Genomic DNA, 16,905 nt, shown 5'->3' with positions numbered 1-16,905 from the left:
TTGTTGTGGTTTTTTGAGAATATCTTCTGAACCCTTGGGTTTAGAGTAAAATCTCACAAGAGATTTTTTGTAGAGGATTAAATTCCCCACAAAAATGTCTGATGATGTTTTTTGATAGAGTCGATAGTTGAAGAGATAATTTGATAGACAATTGATTATGAACAAGTGGAAACTTTGGACGTTATTATTGCGAATATCTCTGGAACCACTGGGGTTACAGAAAAACATGATAAAATATTTTTTATTGGAAATTCAATTTTCTATGAAAAAGGTATTATGAAATTTTTCCACAAACCGATCGGTTTGTGAGTTATTTGTGAAATTATTTGCATAAGTTTCGAAATCTTCGGTTTTCGTTACCTTGTGAGCCTCTTCAGGGGGCGCTCCAGCGTAAACACTGTCGCCATTTTATTTCTGAAGTGTCAATGCTGGATTAGAGCGTTTCCCAGCATTTCGGAGCTGTTTAATTATTCTGCTAGCGATTAGAATTTAATTAAGAGTGAAAACCTTGTGAATTTTGAGAGAAAAATGTCGACTGCTGCGAGACCCACGTTTGACGGGGCTAGGGGAGGACAAGGACGTGGGGAGAAGGATCTCAGTGCTATTTCCAAGCAGTACAGTAGCAGAGATCTACCTGGACACACGAAATTAAAATACAGGTAATTAATACATTCATTCATTCTCTCAATTGTCTTGTTATTTTTTAATCTCTACATATGCCTCTTCATTCTTAAAAAATGAGGATACTTTAGAGAAATTACAATCACACAAACTCTAAACATAACCTCGATTCATTCACTTTTCTTTTTTTTCTTATTCAAAACACAAAAATTGCGATTTTTTCATTTTTTATTGCTAAAATTCATTCTATGAGGTTCATTCATTCTTTGAGATTTGGCAGAAACTCAAAGAAATTTACACTATTATCTGATGACTTTTTTCTTGATTGATTGATTCAGAACTTTTTGTTTATGCCCTAGGGTGAAAGTCATCCCCTGAAGGCAATCCAAAAATTATGACATTTGTTATAAAAAATTGTAAATAAGTGTTAAACATATTTGAAATTTGACCAAGAAGATGTTTGGGCAATTCGGTGATTTAATAATTGTAATAATAATTATGATTTTTGGATTTCAGAGAGCATGGACAAGGAACGACTGAGGAACTTCGCACCAGAGACTTCAGAAAGGAATTGGAGGAGCGGGAAGTCGAGAAGACGAGCAAATCATCGAACAGGAGGATGGTAGAGCCCTCGAGGGAGCCAGTACAGCCTAGCAAACGTCAGAAGGCCGATCAAGTCCCAGCAGCGAGTCTCGATGCTGATGATCCTTTGGATGAAGATGATTCAGACTCTGACAGTGATGAGGATGACACTGCAGCACTTCTCGCTGAGCTGCAGCAGATTAAGAAGGAGAGAGCTGCCGATAACGCCAAGAAGGTACTGAAAACTCTTGAAAAATCATTCACTAATTATTATTTTTTATTTGAGCACAAAATCATATTTATTTGTGCGCAAAAACAAAGTCAAAAAAGTGGGGAAAAGGAAGTATTCACTAATTACGCAATCATCTCTGAAACTATTGAGTTTAGAGGAAAATATGAGAAAATCTTTTTTGTGGGAAATTTAATTCTCTGCAGAAAGTTCTTATGACATTTTTTCATGAAATTAATACCTGGGAGAAGGTTCACAAAATAGTGGATTGATTTTGGAGATTGAGCTTTGTTTATTCTATTTTTTAGGAACTGGAGAAGAGACAGGAGGAGGAGAGGATCAGAATGGAGAACATTTTATCAGGAAATCCATTGCTGAATTACTCGGCTCAAGCCACTCGCACAGACATGAAGGTGAGACGACGATGGGACGATGATGTCGTCTTCAAGAACTGTGCGAGGACAGAACCCAAGAAGAAACACGATGTCTTCATCAATGACTCCCTCAGGAGTGACTTCCACCGTAAATTCATGGAGAAATATGTTAAATAAGACTGATGGTTACTCTCTTCATTATTAATTTCAGTTTGTGGACGTCTAGAATTAAGAATTAATCGTCAATTTCGAGGCATTGTAAATAGAAGAATTGAAAGTCAATAAAGAAGAAACAACATTATTTAAATATTATTATTTAATATTTTCGTTTTTTTTTTCGTTGAATCCAATGAGATCAATTTTTGGGAATAAGAAATGAGTGAAAAAAATGAGGTTCAAAAATTTTGGAGACGCCCCTGATTCTGAATTCTTATCTCTATCTCTCTAATATGTTCATATTTCTATAGATTCATGTGGGAGTCATGCAGGGGTCACACTCTGTGAGGGTCAAATTCTTAAAAAATAATAATAAGAGTATGACGTTGGTTGGAGCCTTTTGCAAATAATAAAAGTCTCAATTTTTCAGAGGTAAATCATTCTATAAATTTTTATATATAATACAAACACCTAAATATACCGAATAAGATTGGAGGGGAGTGAGCAGGGGGTGGAGCCCCTAGTAAATCACTAAATTTCTAATTCATTACTAATTGCGTAATTATCTCGCTAATCAACGGTTTTTCAAAAAAATGGCAAAAGACATTTTCCCTCAACCAAACGTTTCCCAAGTTATTCCCCAAATACCGTCTCACATTTTCTCCAATAATAAAAATGCAAAATAATCAGTAGAGAATGAAAAAGTCAAGGAAAATTGAACGATAAAAATTCTCGGAGTAAGTCCTCAAATGAAGAAACAAAAATTCCCGTGAAATGTTGACGTAAGAGGAATTCGCCTTGAGGGCATCACCTCTCGGATCTCCACTATAGACCGAGTGGCACCTGACGTTCTCTCTCATTTATACATCATATCTCCCTCACACCATCGCGTTTTTTTTATCGTCCCTCTCTCCACCTCCTCAATTTTTTTGTACACTCGACTGTCCTTCATTTGAAACCGACGTTCCAGTCTCGTTCCAGTGAACGAAGATACTCGCGGACTCGTTCCACTGGGAATTCGCCCCAGGGGCTATTACCGCCCTCTTATCCCCCACAATGTGCCACCCGCTTTTCATTTATTTTACTCTTGCTCGATGGCTCAACAGGTTTATCTCCTTTCTGCATCTGAAACGAAAATATTTTATCACAACAGCAATTCCATTTAACAATCGAAGAATTGTTTTTTTTTTCATTCATTACTTCTTTCCATTAAATAACTAAATTCAACGCAATTAAATTTTTCTAATTAAAAAAATTATTGAAGAATGTCTGAGATGTCTGAGCAATCAATTATTAATGATGGATTGATTAAATTATTTTTTTTTCGTACGTTTTCCTCAAGTTTTCAATTATCTAATTATTAAAGAGACGAATGTTTTAATTTTTTAGATAAAAAAAACCCTTTAAAATTATTTTTAGTGTTTTCGAGTTCATAAAAATATGTTTAGGGGTTTTTTAATTGTCTTCGGAATGCAAATATATTTTTTAAAATTTTTATTGCCGCAGAATGTCTCGATTTAAAATTCGAATAAAAAAATTGCAAATTTTCACTTTTCACGGGGAACAAACCCTTTTAAAATTCTTCTGATTGCTCCTAACTCTCTAAAAATATATTCCGAGGTTTTAAAATTATCTAGGGGTCGAAAACATGTTTTGAAAAAATGTTTACTGCCTAAAGATGACGAATAAACCCCTGGAACAGTCGCCATCGCGGGATTTCTTGAATTAACATTTGAATCTTCGCTTTTTGTGCACGCCTACTCCATCTCCCTGGGCGTGTCCAATTTCTATTCCCCCAGGTGTGTGCAGTTGTCCCCAAAAAACACCTCACCCGAGTGATCCTCAACCCCTCGGCAATTCTCACCTCCGCAGGCCCCGAAGAGCCTCTCCATCCGCGCGATTTCACTCCCTCGAAAAAAAAGAGGAAAAAAAAATTCTGGAGCATTTCCCAGCCTCTAATGACACAAACTGATCTCTCGAGAGCACCTCCAGCCTCTCGTTACGCTCCTGGAGAAGGCGGTGGTGAGGCAAAAGGCGACGACACGTCCGGAGTGAGAGCCGAGTGGAGAGCGCGCGTTTAAAACTGTATGCGGGAATCTCTCGCAGTCACCGCGTTTCCCATTCGTTCTCCAGGCACCGGAGCACTCCGGAGGATACATCCGACCCGCAAGCCACCCCTGACCCTCAAAAACCCTCGGGAGAAAAATAAATCGAGAGTTCAAGTGAAAGAAAAACCCGAAAACCCCAATTTTCCCGCGATTTAATCAAAAAAATTAACTCCCCCGTCGCTAATTAATTAATTAATCAGCAAAATTGTTGATAAATCGCGGAGTGCGGTGAGGGGACACGAGGGGGTCTCCAGGAGCCGAGGAGGAAGAGTTTCTTCCTCCTTAACCCGCCCCAGAGTGAAAGTGAAAGAGTGAAAAAATTGGGAAAAAATGATTTTTCCAAATTTAAAAATGAATATCTGTGCTTTAATTGTTGTTCATGTCGTGAGTGAACTGTACGGGGTGCGGGCAACTCGCACCAGTGGACTTTACATCGACAATGGACAGGATCAGACAGTGGTACATCGTGTTGTGACGCAGCGGGAGAAGCGCGAAGTTGAGCATGAGATTCTCAATCTTCTTGGGCTACCGGACAGGCCCAGGAGTACCGTTGGCAAAGTACCCCAGGTTAAGAGGTCAGCGCCAAAGTTTTTACTTGATATTTATAAAAATGCACTCGGTGAGGATGAGAAACCGGTCGCACGTAGGGGCAAGAGCGACGGTGAGTTCGACCTCACGGGTCAGGATCTCAGGGCCATCGACCAGAGCGATGTCATCATGACTTTTCAAGCGCACAGTGAGTACTTTTATATTTCATTAATTTTTTATGACGATCCGGGGGAGGCTGGGCCCATTCTTTCATGAGTTTTTGATGAAATAGGGATTTTTCCTGATTTTTTGTTATGAAGCGATTCATTTCCTGAATTTAATTGTTTTCATGTTCGAAGTAAAACTTTGCAAATTTTTTTTTTTCGTTATGAGCAACAAATAAAACGCTCGGATGACCGTGAATGACGTCACAACTCCGGTCCGTCAACGCCATCTCTCGTCGATTTTGAATCGCTGATTTAATTTCTCGTCTTCAGAAATTAAATCGGGACTTTTGATGTATTTTGCCTCTGATGATAATCCAGGGAAGTTCAATCCGATTTATTCGTAGATTTTTGATGATTTTTTGGAAGGAGGAACAGTAAAAATTTTGTTTTCTTCTTTCATTCAATTATTTGAGTCAAATTAGGTTTAAATTCGAAGTAAAATATTGCAATTTTTTTTATTATAAAAAAATGACAGAAAACTGATAATTTCAAAACGTTCAGATGACCTTGAATGACGTCACAACTCCGGTCCGTCAGCGCCATCTCTCGTCGGATTTGCGTCTTAAGAAGAAATATCTCTCTTCGGTGTTTAGGGAAAAACGTGAATTTTTATTTGAGAGTCTAATTTCCCCGAGAAAAAATTCGAATTATGAGATGATGAGGTCCTTAAACATCCCAAAAACACTCCTAGACCCTATAAACTTAGGCCCTAAAAAATCAATCCAGAAAAAAAATTAAAATACAAAAGTGGAGAAAAAAAAAGCCAATTTTCCGTCATTTTCGTAATTAAAAAAAAAATCATCGAATAATTAATTAACTAATTGATTGATTAATTGATTATTTAATTTGCCAATTAATTGTCTGCTGGCATTGTTCCATAAGCTTGATCATTACCTAGATAATTTAGTAATTAATTAAATCGATTACTTTGGTTTTATTCGTTCTTTTTCCATTCGCATTTTTGCGATTTGGCATTTCAATTGACAATTCTCTTTATTTTTATGTAAATTCCTCGTGATGTACCCAACCGTCATTTGAATAATCACATCAGTGACATTTTCTCGCACATCTTCGCTTATTTGAAATTCAACTTTTAATTTGTTTTCTCAGTAGTAAAATAAGGTAAAAGACGTGCTTGATGACTTCATTCCCTTTAGCGGTATCACCGATAGATATCACCCTGAAATTGAGTTATTTCCAAACGCACACGCAAAGTGGATCCCCCAATTCCTCTGGTTCTCCCTCGTTGGGTCATAAATTACGGGGAGCCCCAGGAGGAAAAAGGAGTAATAAAATTTGCAAAAAAAATATCGGGTGTATTTATTTTCACGTTGAACAAGTCCCAAAAAACTTCAATTAATTTGAAAAAAACGTCTAAAATACTCCGAGGAAATTATTTCGTACGATTGACATTTTTTCAATTTTTTAAACCGTGAAAAAATGTTTAATCCGCCCCAATTGATTAATTAATTAATTTTTCCCTTGAAGTTAACACGAAAAATGTTCAATTACAACTCAAAAAAATGTCAACAGAACGTATTGGTGGATCCAAAGAACAATATTTCACTCAATGATTTTTTTCCCATTTTTTCAAACTTTAAAATACACCAATCCATTTTTATTAGTTAATTAACGAATTATTCTTTCGAAATTGTTGAGAAAAAAATTCCATTAACGGTTGATAAAAGATATGAATGAATTCAAAGACAATGTGTTCATCCAATTAATAATTTCTTCATTCTTCCAATCTTTAAAAACTCTAATTAACGAATTATTTCTTCAAAATTATTGAGAAAAATATTCTATTAATTGTCGAAAATGTTAAATATATTAATAAAAAGTATGAATGAGTTCAAAGAAAATATTTTCCTTCAATAAAAATATCTTTTCATCGAAATCGTAAAAAGCGCTCAAATCCATTCTAATTAATTAATTAATCAAAATTTCCTTGAAATGAATCAAGAAAATATGAAAAAATTGAGAAAATGTCCCGAAAAAAATTGCCGACTCCAAAGTCGAAAAATAATGAAATTTATCAATTTATAAATCAGACGATTCGAAACCGAAAAAAACGGGGAAAAAAATTTTTTAAACACAAAGAAAAGATATTGCGGAGGGTCCGTAAGTCCCCCGGGGGCCAAAGTATTCGAGACCACCCCGAGTGCGTTCCGGGGCCAGGGCAATCAGGTGCCTCTGGAAGAATGCGACCGTCCTGGGACCAAAGGAGAAACCAAAACGAGTGAAACAACGATGGTTTTAAAAAAAACGAAGAAATACCACCAACACATTTATAAGAGGTATTTTGTGCGCTTTATCCGAAGGTTGAAACATTAGGCATTACTTAAGGAACTTCTGGCACCCGAGGGAGCCCGGTCGCGGGGGAAGAGGGCGGTCTTTTTTCGAGGTGGATCGGAGAGAGAAAGAGAGGGAGAGAGAGAGAGAAAAAGGAATGGGAGAATGGCCTCCAACGATTTCACGCTGCGAATCCTCTACAGCTCGTTATGTGATTAGGGACTCTTAGAATTCACCTCGACGTTGTTTATTCTAGCTTTGACTTTTTAATTGAAGGATTTTTGATGGGATGCAGTGGGATGATATTATAAATCAATGTCTTGTTGAGAAGACAATTTTTTCATCGCAATTCGGGATTTTTTTTTAGTTGAGGGTCAAATGGTCTTGAGGGTGAAACGACCTTTGGTGACGGTTGGGGCTGAGGGTTAAATTGGTTTAAAGGGTCAAGTGACCCTTTCTGATCACCCTTCTTTAACCCGTTTGACCCGTAAACCTAAGGGTCTTAAGGGTTTTTTGACCCTGAAATTCAATCGTCCTTAAAAGTCGTTTTTGACCCTCAATCAAAAGCAAAAGAAAAGTTTCTAGTTGGGAAACGGTTTTAAGGGTTTTTTGACCCTCAAGACCATTTGCCCTTTTCTTGAGGGTCAAACGATTCTAAAAGACGTTTAGAATTGAGGGTCAAATTGCCTTAAAGAATCAAATGACCCTTTCTAATCACTGCTTTAAACCTTTTGGCCCTCTAACAGGGTAAGGGTCATTCGTCCCTTAAAACCATTTGACCCCCAAGACCATTTGCCCTTTTCTTGAGGGTCAAACGAATCTAAAAGACATTTGGAATTTTGGGTCAAATTGTCTTAAAGGGTAAAATGACCCTTTCCGATGGCTCTGCTTTAACCCGTTTGACCCTTAAGACCATTTGACCCTTGACTCTCAACTCCAAACGTCCGTAAGGGTCGCTTGACCCTTAATACCATTTGACCCTCAACTGAAACAAAAAAAAAATTCCTGAACTGTCTAAAATAGTTGTTTTACAAAAAATATCAAATAAAAATTAGAAAAAAAATGTAAATTTTATTCAGATCATCATGTACCCGGCGTACGTCACGAGCGTGGGAAAAGACTGTGGTTCGATGTGTCGGAAGTGCCACCGGAGGAGAAAATAATCGGTGGGGAACTGCGACTCTATCGAACTATGGAGGTAAAACACCGGAGAAACCGAGGGTCCTTCGTGATAACGGCCTATCGAGTGCTTCGAATAGCTGATGGGTAAGAAAAAAATCAACTGGACCCTCATTCCCACTAATTCTATCCAATCGGCGAATCCTGGAAACTCTCATTTGTCGGAGAAAATTCAATTCTCAATTCCTCTGTACCCGCGATACGCCACAATTTCAAACACGCAATATTCTCGATTTAGACGTTTCCGCTCCACTCGATTCATTGTGTGTTCAAGTGTCTATTCTTGGATGTAACGGCGGGTTTCAGTCATTCAATGGGATTTTGTAATCTTTCGGTTATTTCATTGATCAATTCCTTCAATTCAATTGATTTTTTGAAAAAGAAAATCAGAAAAATTGGACATGCGTTCAAAAATATTTTTTGACATTTCCGACTGGAGCCGATTGTTTTCGAGATAATTACATAATTAAAAAAAATTGGTTAATTATTTTTCTGATCTTTAAATGATCAAATGATCAATGATTGAAATGATTTTATTAATCAATTATTCTTCCAAATATTATGCGTTAAAGTTACGAGGAATAATCAGTCTTAAGTAATTAATAATGATAATTAATTTTTCGTTATTCATTGTTGCGTACATTAACTTTAAAAAATTCCCAACAAAAAGTGTCTCAGATATTTCCCTGGGCCATTTTGATTCACCACTTTTTCATTCAATTCTCAAAAAATCGTGTAACTACCAAAAAAACTAACTGCCAACAATTTATATGAGTTGATTTCATCCCGAAGTCAAAGGACAGGTGCACGTGTTGGTAAAACTAATTTCAAACGTCGCCAGTTTGTCTCGAGAGCAAGAAAATCGCAGCTACAGAGACAGAAAAAAAACTGAGGAATTAACTGATGAAGACAGTGATGCGTCATGTTTTGTTCTCAGTGTTAACTGCGTAGGCCAAATGTAATGCCTACCTCCAGAGAAACTGTCTACTCCTTCAATTCGTCTCAATTTACGGAATAGCGTTTCCTGCGTTGAAACAAGAGTCTTGAACTTCTTCTCGAGGAGCAAAAAAAAGATCGAGCCAAATGTTTTTCGTCGGTTTTCGTAACGAGAGGGATGACAGACAAACATTTTAGTCATGAAAAATAAATTCCGGGTGATTTTGGGGCCCAGGTAGACAGTTAAATATCTTTCTCAGGGGTTCAGGAGAGGAACGGCTAATTAGGGAGACCAGGAGGGTCGTTAAAATGACGGTTAATTCCTAGGAGTCGTGTGGGCAAGGGTCCACGCTCGAAAGTACCGTTTTAAAGTCCTTCAAAATTTCATTTTCATCATTTTTTTTTACCTCTGAAAAAGTTGCTTTCGACAATTTTAGGGACAAAAAAATTGAATGATCGTTTATGATTTTTTATCGATGATTAATATGAACATTAATGAGGTAATTATTAAAAAGTAAATTGAGGATAATGAGTTAGAAGTTGTTTTCAAGAAATCATTTTTTTATTGCTTGCGTTTTGTATAAACATTTTTAAAAAATCGTAATCATTAAAATATCGTAAATATTCAATAATTCATACTTTCTTGCAATAATTATCAAAATAAATTACAATAAAATTATTTTTAACAATTTTCGGGACAGAAAAATCGAATGATCGTTTATGCTTTTTTATTTTTGATTAATATGAACATTATTGAAATAATTATTAAAAACAAAATTGAGGATAAAGTGTCAAAAGTTGATTTTAATCAATTATTTAATTAATTAATTATTTACTTATCAAAGAATTATTTAATTAATTATTATTAAAAAATCATAATCCTTAAAATAACGTAAATAATCGATAATTCATACTTTTATTAAAAATGATTTCGAGTCTGCTGTTGCTGTTTCTTAAATAATTACTCTTCACATTAAAATATTGTTTGTTGAAGGACAAAAGAACTTCAATATGTGGATTCTGTTAACACGACGACAAACAAGGAAGGCTGGTTGACTCTAAACGTGACAGAGCCCCTAGTCCACTGGGTAAACAATTCAAAAGGCAATCGTGGATTTTATATCTCCGTACATCCAGCAGATCGTTCGGGTGAGTAAACAATATCACAGGAGAAAAACATCCCATTACCTCGTTATTCCGAGTGACACGTTTGTATTAAAGAATCATCGGTATTTCCTGCGGTCATGAGAAATATTATCAATCAATCTGCTGTCTCAGCCGATCATTAACTAGTCATACAGTGGCTGAGTTATTATTTTGCGGGTAAATTCATTGCAATTAGAATGATCATTAGTGCAAAGTTGTCTGAAGAAATCAATTCTCTGGGGAATCAAAACTATTTGATGAGGAAAAAGAAATGGGCCGTGATAATTCCTCCAGAAAAAATGACTGACAATTTTTTTTTATTTTCTGGACATTTTTGTCCTAAAAAAAATTGGGAAATCGTCCTGATGATTTTGTATTCGATGAAATGACACTTTTACTGGTGTTTTCTCATAAAAAAATTTATCAGATAATATTTGAAGTGAAATTCAAACTGTTAATAATTTATTTGGATTGTTATTGAAAAATAATAATTAATAATTTGATAAAATCACAAATAAAAAATGCTAAAATCACGAAAACTAGCGAAAAAAAATATTGATAATTTTTTAAACCTTCTCTGAACAATTTTGCCTGCAATAAAAAGTGGGGAACGGTTGAAGTAATTGTTAAATCACTATTTTTACTCGATTTTTCGCGTTAAAAAATTGTCGAACGAGTTTCTCTTGAAATTGAGACAATACCTCTCGTTAAAAATGAGAAATAAACGACTTTGGGGTCAATAAGACTAACAGATGACTCCGCCCAGATAAAATTCAGCGAGAGCCCCCGAATTGAATACCCCTGGGGTATTCCACAAGGTCCCAAGGTGGTGGAGGTGACTCGGTTTCACCGAAGATACGATCCTGCGATGCGATAAGAAAAGCGGGTACACCTGTTGAATTTACCTCTAGTAAAAAAAATACATCTTAAATTATTTATTGAAATTTAAAGTCCACAATAGAAGATTTCACTTCCCCTTGCCCCACCTCAAGTGAATTAATTCGTCTCGTCAAGTTAATTAATTAATTGTTTAATCATCTTGTCAATAATTGGATTAAGGAGAAAATGTTGAAGGGCTTTTTTGTAGAAAATCTTCTCCTTAAGCAAATGTTTCAGACATCGGCATAATCATAATTTTGAAGTCACGTTAAATTTTGAATAAGTCAATTGTTAATATTAGTCACCAATTTTTCGTTATTAAAATAACCATCAATTTAAATATTGAAATTCCGAACTATTTCATCAACCAATTGTTCAGAAATTAAATTGTCAATTATTATATTATTTTTTAAATGTCAATACAGATAAGTAAATCTTAATTATTACAAGTTGTGACTTCTCGTAATATTACTAAAGTAATGATTAATGTCGATCTATGAAATATTTACTGAAATTTTCGCTTACAACAACTCATTATTGAAACATCTTGACAATAGTAAACCCCAGTAATCAATCCAAACGTTAAACTCCAACAATTTGATCCTTAAAAATGCTTTAAAAAATTATTCATCGAGATAAGAATGTACGTGGGTGTCAGGAGAGGTGTGACCAGTAGTTTGAAAAACAGGATTGCTTTCGAAAGGCATTAAAACGGGAACTGCGGAAATTTACAAAGTCCCCAGCCCTGAAAAACAATAAAAATTCCCAGAATTTCGACATTAATTTTTTGAAAAATTGATTAATGAATTGATGATGAGTAAAATGCAGAGATCGCGAACGATCAGACACTCTGACTTGAGATGGCGAGGGGACAAGTCCATCTGCACCGATGATAATCGAGTGAAAATGATTATTACTCATTCGCATTTAATGTATTAGTAAACGTGTGTATGATATTTACATCGCTGGGTTATTCTATACTTCGATATCTCGTTATATTGAATGATCAAAGGTAAACCGGTTGACCGGGGGGATCTAGAGGGGCCTCTGAAGGAGAGGAGAGGCCTCGAGTCATGAGAAACTTGAGGGACAACTTTTTTTTTAATCATTTAAGCAATTATGAATGATTTTTCAATATTTTCGAAGCCAAATCGTCTCCACTTTCACAACTCCTGTTATTTGCATTCCAAAACCATAAAATACGATGTCCATTCCGTTTCTTCAATTAGAAAACATTGAAACCTCTATTATTATTCAGTTTCAGTGGAATATCGCAGTTAATGTCGATTAATTTCGCGATTATCTCCATAATGAGAGGTTTTACGAGAAAATGTCACTAAAACTTTTTTGTAGAGGAGAAAATTTGCTTCGGAAAAGATTTTCTCATATTTCGTGATAAAATTACTCATTCCGGAGATAATTGACGCTAAATAAAAACGTTTGAATGAGAAAAATCGAAGGAACAAAAATATTCCAATTGAAAAACGAAAATAACGTTGCGATTGATGAATGGACGGTTGTTGGGTGGAAAACAAGCCACAAGATGTACTCTCGAGTTTTATGGATGGGGAAATGGTGGGATACCATTGGTAACACAGCTATACACGTGTGTTGTATATTCAAATGACTCGAAGAGGCCACGAGGAGTCGAGTATAACGTGAAAGCTAGTAAATTGGCTGTTGAGGAATGCGCATTTACCGTGATTGCAAACACCTGACTACCTGTCCAGCTTGTGTATCAGGAGATAGAGCCTCCATTGAGGATCGATCAAAATCCATAGCCACTTTTGACAAAATGAAAAAAATTGTTAATTTCATTAATTTGGGATTTTTCCTTCTCATTAAATCATTTCTCAATTTTTTCTCATCAATTAGATATGAGAATTGAATTCTGAAATTATCCCAATTAAGAAATAAGCCCTTAATTGACGAAATCCTTATAAATTCAAAGATCAAACTCAATAAAAATTTTGAGAAAGAGAAAATTAAACCAAAACTTTGCGAATTATTTCGCAAATATCTCGACAAATAAGAGATGCAGCAGAAAATATGAAAAGAAACTTTTTGCGGAGAATTTAATTGCCTACAAAAAATGTTCTCTAAAATTTTTGCGCAAATTCCCTCGGTTTGGAGATATTAATGAAATAATCCGAACAAAATTTTTAACTCAAAATCAATTATCGATTGATTTGACGATTAGAAGTGAATGGCATAGTCCTTAAGAATGAATAATTCATGAAGGTTGTGCTATTAATACCCAAGCACGTGACGTTTTCTCATATTCATAAACTGTAATTCCACCTGGTGCCTATAATAATCACCAGACAGAAATCACTTCTCGTGTTGGAGGTGAAAAAATAATTATTCTATTCTCTAATTCGATATGATTGGTTAATTGCAGTGCACGAACTGAAACCGGAAGATGTTGGTATCGTTGGATTTCGTGGTGATGCCGACAAACAGCCCTTCATGGTTGGTTTCTTCAAGAGTTCTGGGGTACGTGAGAAAAAAGTCAGACAGAAGAGAGATGCGAGGAGGAGAAAGAAGAGTGATGCCTCGAGCTTGGAGTACAGAAATCCTTACACAGGTAAAATAGCCGATAAAAAACACACAAAAAACAATTATTCACATCCAAGACAATTTTTATTTATGAAATTCAATGGTAAACCAAAATAATAAAAAAATAAACATTTTTTCTCGAATTCTTTCGTGAATATCTGAAAAACGATTGGGTCTAGAGAAAAATGTCGCAAGAAATTTTTTGTGGGGAATTCAATTCTCCATAAAAAAGGTCCTATAATATTTTTCTCTAATTCCAATCATTTCCGAGATATTTCCGACCTATTAAAATATAACTTTCCAATCTAGTCTTATTTCGCTTCTCAAACAAATAAAAACAATTAAAATCCGATTATTCTAATCTTCTTTCCTTTCAATTACAGATCCAGCAATTCAATACAACTCCAGAACATGTAAAATTCAGACCCTGTACGTCAGCTTCAGAGATCTCCAGTGGCAGGTAAAGAATTTCCAATAATGTAATATTCATTATATTTCGCCATGTGCCTTTCACAATCTCAAATCCTCAGTTTCTCCCTCGATTTATTCATATTTACGTCCTCCTCATCACACTAAAAGCTCATAATCACCGAACCTACAATTAACATCAGTAAAACGCGTGTAAAAAAATTCATTAGACTAAAAATAACGAATCAATAAGCAGAAATAATAATAATGAAAAATCGATAACACGTGTCACATTATGAATATTCAATTTCTCAGGATTGGATTATAGCGCCGGATGGCTACGACGCTTATTACTGCAGTGGCGAGTGCAATTTCCCGTTGAATGCACACATGAATGCAACGAATCATGCTATTGTGCAGACACTTGTGCACTTGGTTAATCCGGGAAAGGTACCAAAGCCATGCTGCGCACCCACTAAACTGTCAGCCATATCTGTACTCTATTTTCTAGACGAGAGCAATGTTATTCTTAAGAAGTATAAGAACATGGTGGTGAAGAGCTGCGGGTGTCACTGACTTTGCCCTGGAGATTCCTCAATTTGATATTTCATTCGTATGAAATTATCCCCAGGAAAATTTGGCTCACGAGGAAATGTTAAAGACCATTTTTTGTTGGAAATTCAATGATCTACGAAAAATGTTCTATGACATTTTCGCCGAAATCCACTGAAAAAATGTCAAGCTCGACTTGACGTGAAAAACGTAAATGAATAAGAGGAAATAATAAAGATCGAGAGGAAAATAATTTTTCTCATAAGCATATCCGAGTGATTCCACTGCTCTGAGCAATAAAAATATTCATGAGACGATTATGAGATTCAGGGGAAGAGGGAGGAGCTGATGCACGTGATTTCCATGGCGCACGCCTCAATCAACAATAGAGGAATTGAAAATGGGAAAATTACTAGGTGTCAAGTGGGTGGGATGTATTGACAGTCTCTGATCACTGTATTTTCAATTGTGCAACACAAGTAATTTTTTATTCCTCAAGTTTACTCATGATTTTTGCAATAATTCGTCGAATGCATGAGTTTTCTGAGGATCTTTCACACCCACTTGCGACACCCTGTGCAGTGGAAATTTATTTTTCAAGTATCTTGATGTGTATAAATCTTAAGATTTCTCATTATTTTTTTACTATATTACTCTGTGACGACGGCGACTCAATGCAAATGTTTAGGGTAAGATTTTTAATTAATTAATTGTTTGATTTCATGTTTAATGATTATCACTGTACATATACTATGTAAATACGTTCGATGTATGACGTACAATATATCTCTTTTTCAACAAAAATGAAAAAAACAAACAAAAAAAAAAACAAATCGTCGAACTTGCGGAATTTTTTCTTGATTCAATTTTTTATTTCACTCTTGATGCAGGGGTAGCCATATTCATAAATCATAATTACCCTTAAATTTTGACTCTGTTATTTAGTCAACATCACTTTCCAATTTTTAATTAATTTAGTAATTATCAATTTAAATATTCAAATTCCGAACTATTTCATTATATAATATAATATTTATCATATAATATCTATAATTTAGGTGGGAAAAAATTTGAATTATTTACTTAACGGAAAATTCGCAGTTCCATATTATCAAATATTAAATTCATCATCAATCGCAAATTTAAATTATTAATATCATACCTTTAATAATATTTAAACCTTTATCAATGTAAATCGCAAATTCCTCTAATACTGATAAAATTTAATATTGATGGCCATCCCAGCTTGATACTCATCTCAAAAATATCAAAATGTGATAACTCACGACATCAGAACATTCAATTCACTCGAAATCGTCAATAAACCCTCAAAAAATTCGCAATCTCTCCCCGAACCTCCCATTTCAAACGAGACCCGCTCGCCGCGCGCGCACCTCACGCTGCGCGCGCAGCTTCTTTGTCCCAGTGCGTCCCGGATTCCCAAGATGGCGTCAGTGCCCGGTCGACCGCACGTGCGATCGCTCCCTTTCCGACTCGCCTGAAGTTCCCCACAATCCCTTCGATGAATCGATGCTCGACCTCGCCGATCCGTTCTCATCACTGATGGTCGGCGAACGTGCCGTGATCATGGAGTATCTCGCCTCGGAATATCCCGTCCTGACAATCTAAAAACCCTCGGAGCCCCGATTGAGTGGCCGAACACCCTCTAAACTCCTCCTGATCGCACCCCCGGACGATCTATTCCCCCAAAACACCGGTTGTCCCCCGTTTCAGTGCCAAGTGTTGGTGAAAACAGTGCAGTGTCTCCCGAAACTCGGGATAATTCAGTGGAAAACTGGGTAAAACGGAGTTGAAAGTAATCCCGAGGTGATTGTCAGTGATTTTGAGTGATTAGATATCAGTTTTCCGTGTTCTTGCGGTTGATGCTGTGCTGTCCAGGATTTTTGTCGGGATTCTCGGCCGATTGTCCCCAGAAATCGCTCGGAATAACAGGTACGCCCATTCGCGATTGCCATCGACGTCAATAAACCTTTTTCCCCGTTTATTTCCGGGTTTCTGGGGGGTTTTATTGTCCTCGGGGGGTGAATCACTCGTTTTTCGTCGGGGCTCGCGGGGCGGGGGGGACCCACCTTGATTTTCACTCCCAGCATCGCGGAATCATCGTGGAA

The 16,905-nt window shown here is 36.1% G+C and overlaps 2 protein-coding genes across 2 annotated transcripts; both read left to right on the top strand.

Moving 5' to 3' along the window:
• The first annotated feature begins 220 nt into the window (after positions 1-220).
• Positions 221-2,113, top strand: LOC107038563 (protein CWC15 homolog). Its single transcript, XM_015257734.1, has 3 exons — positions 221-659; positions 1,138-1,438; positions 1,741-2,113. The coding sequence occupies exons 1-3, from the start codon at positions 529-531 to the stop codon at positions 1,981-1,983; spliced, it is 675 nt and encodes a 224-aa protein (XP_015113220.1). The 5' UTR covers positions 221-528; the 3' UTR covers positions 1,984-2,113.
• Positions 2,114-4,065: 1,952 nt separating this feature from the next.
• On the top strand, positions 4,066-15,581 carry LOC107038557 (protein 60A). Its single transcript, XM_015257729.2, has 6 exons — positions 4,066-4,806; positions 8,197-8,383; positions 10,227-10,381; positions 13,659-13,844; positions 14,200-14,276; positions 14,540-15,581. Exons 1-6 carry the CDS (start codon positions 4,401-4,403, stop codon positions 14,798-14,800), a joined length of 1,272 nt encoding a protein of 423 aa, XP_015113215.1. The 5' UTR covers positions 4,066-4,400; the 3' UTR covers positions 14,801-15,581.
• Positions 15,582-16,905: the final 1,324 nt, after the last annotated feature.

This window comes from Diachasma alloeum, unplaced genomic scaffold (assembly GCF_001412515.2).
Source record: "Diachasma alloeum isolate Michigan unplaced genomic scaffold, Dall2.0 Dall_scaffold_00285, whole genome shotgun sequence".
Lineage (NCBI taxonomy): Eukaryota > Metazoa > Arthropoda > Insecta > Hymenoptera > Braconidae > Diachasma > Diachasma alloeum.
The sequence above is the reverse complement of the archived record's forward strand: the minus strand, read 5'-3'. Positions and strand labels throughout refer to the sequence as shown.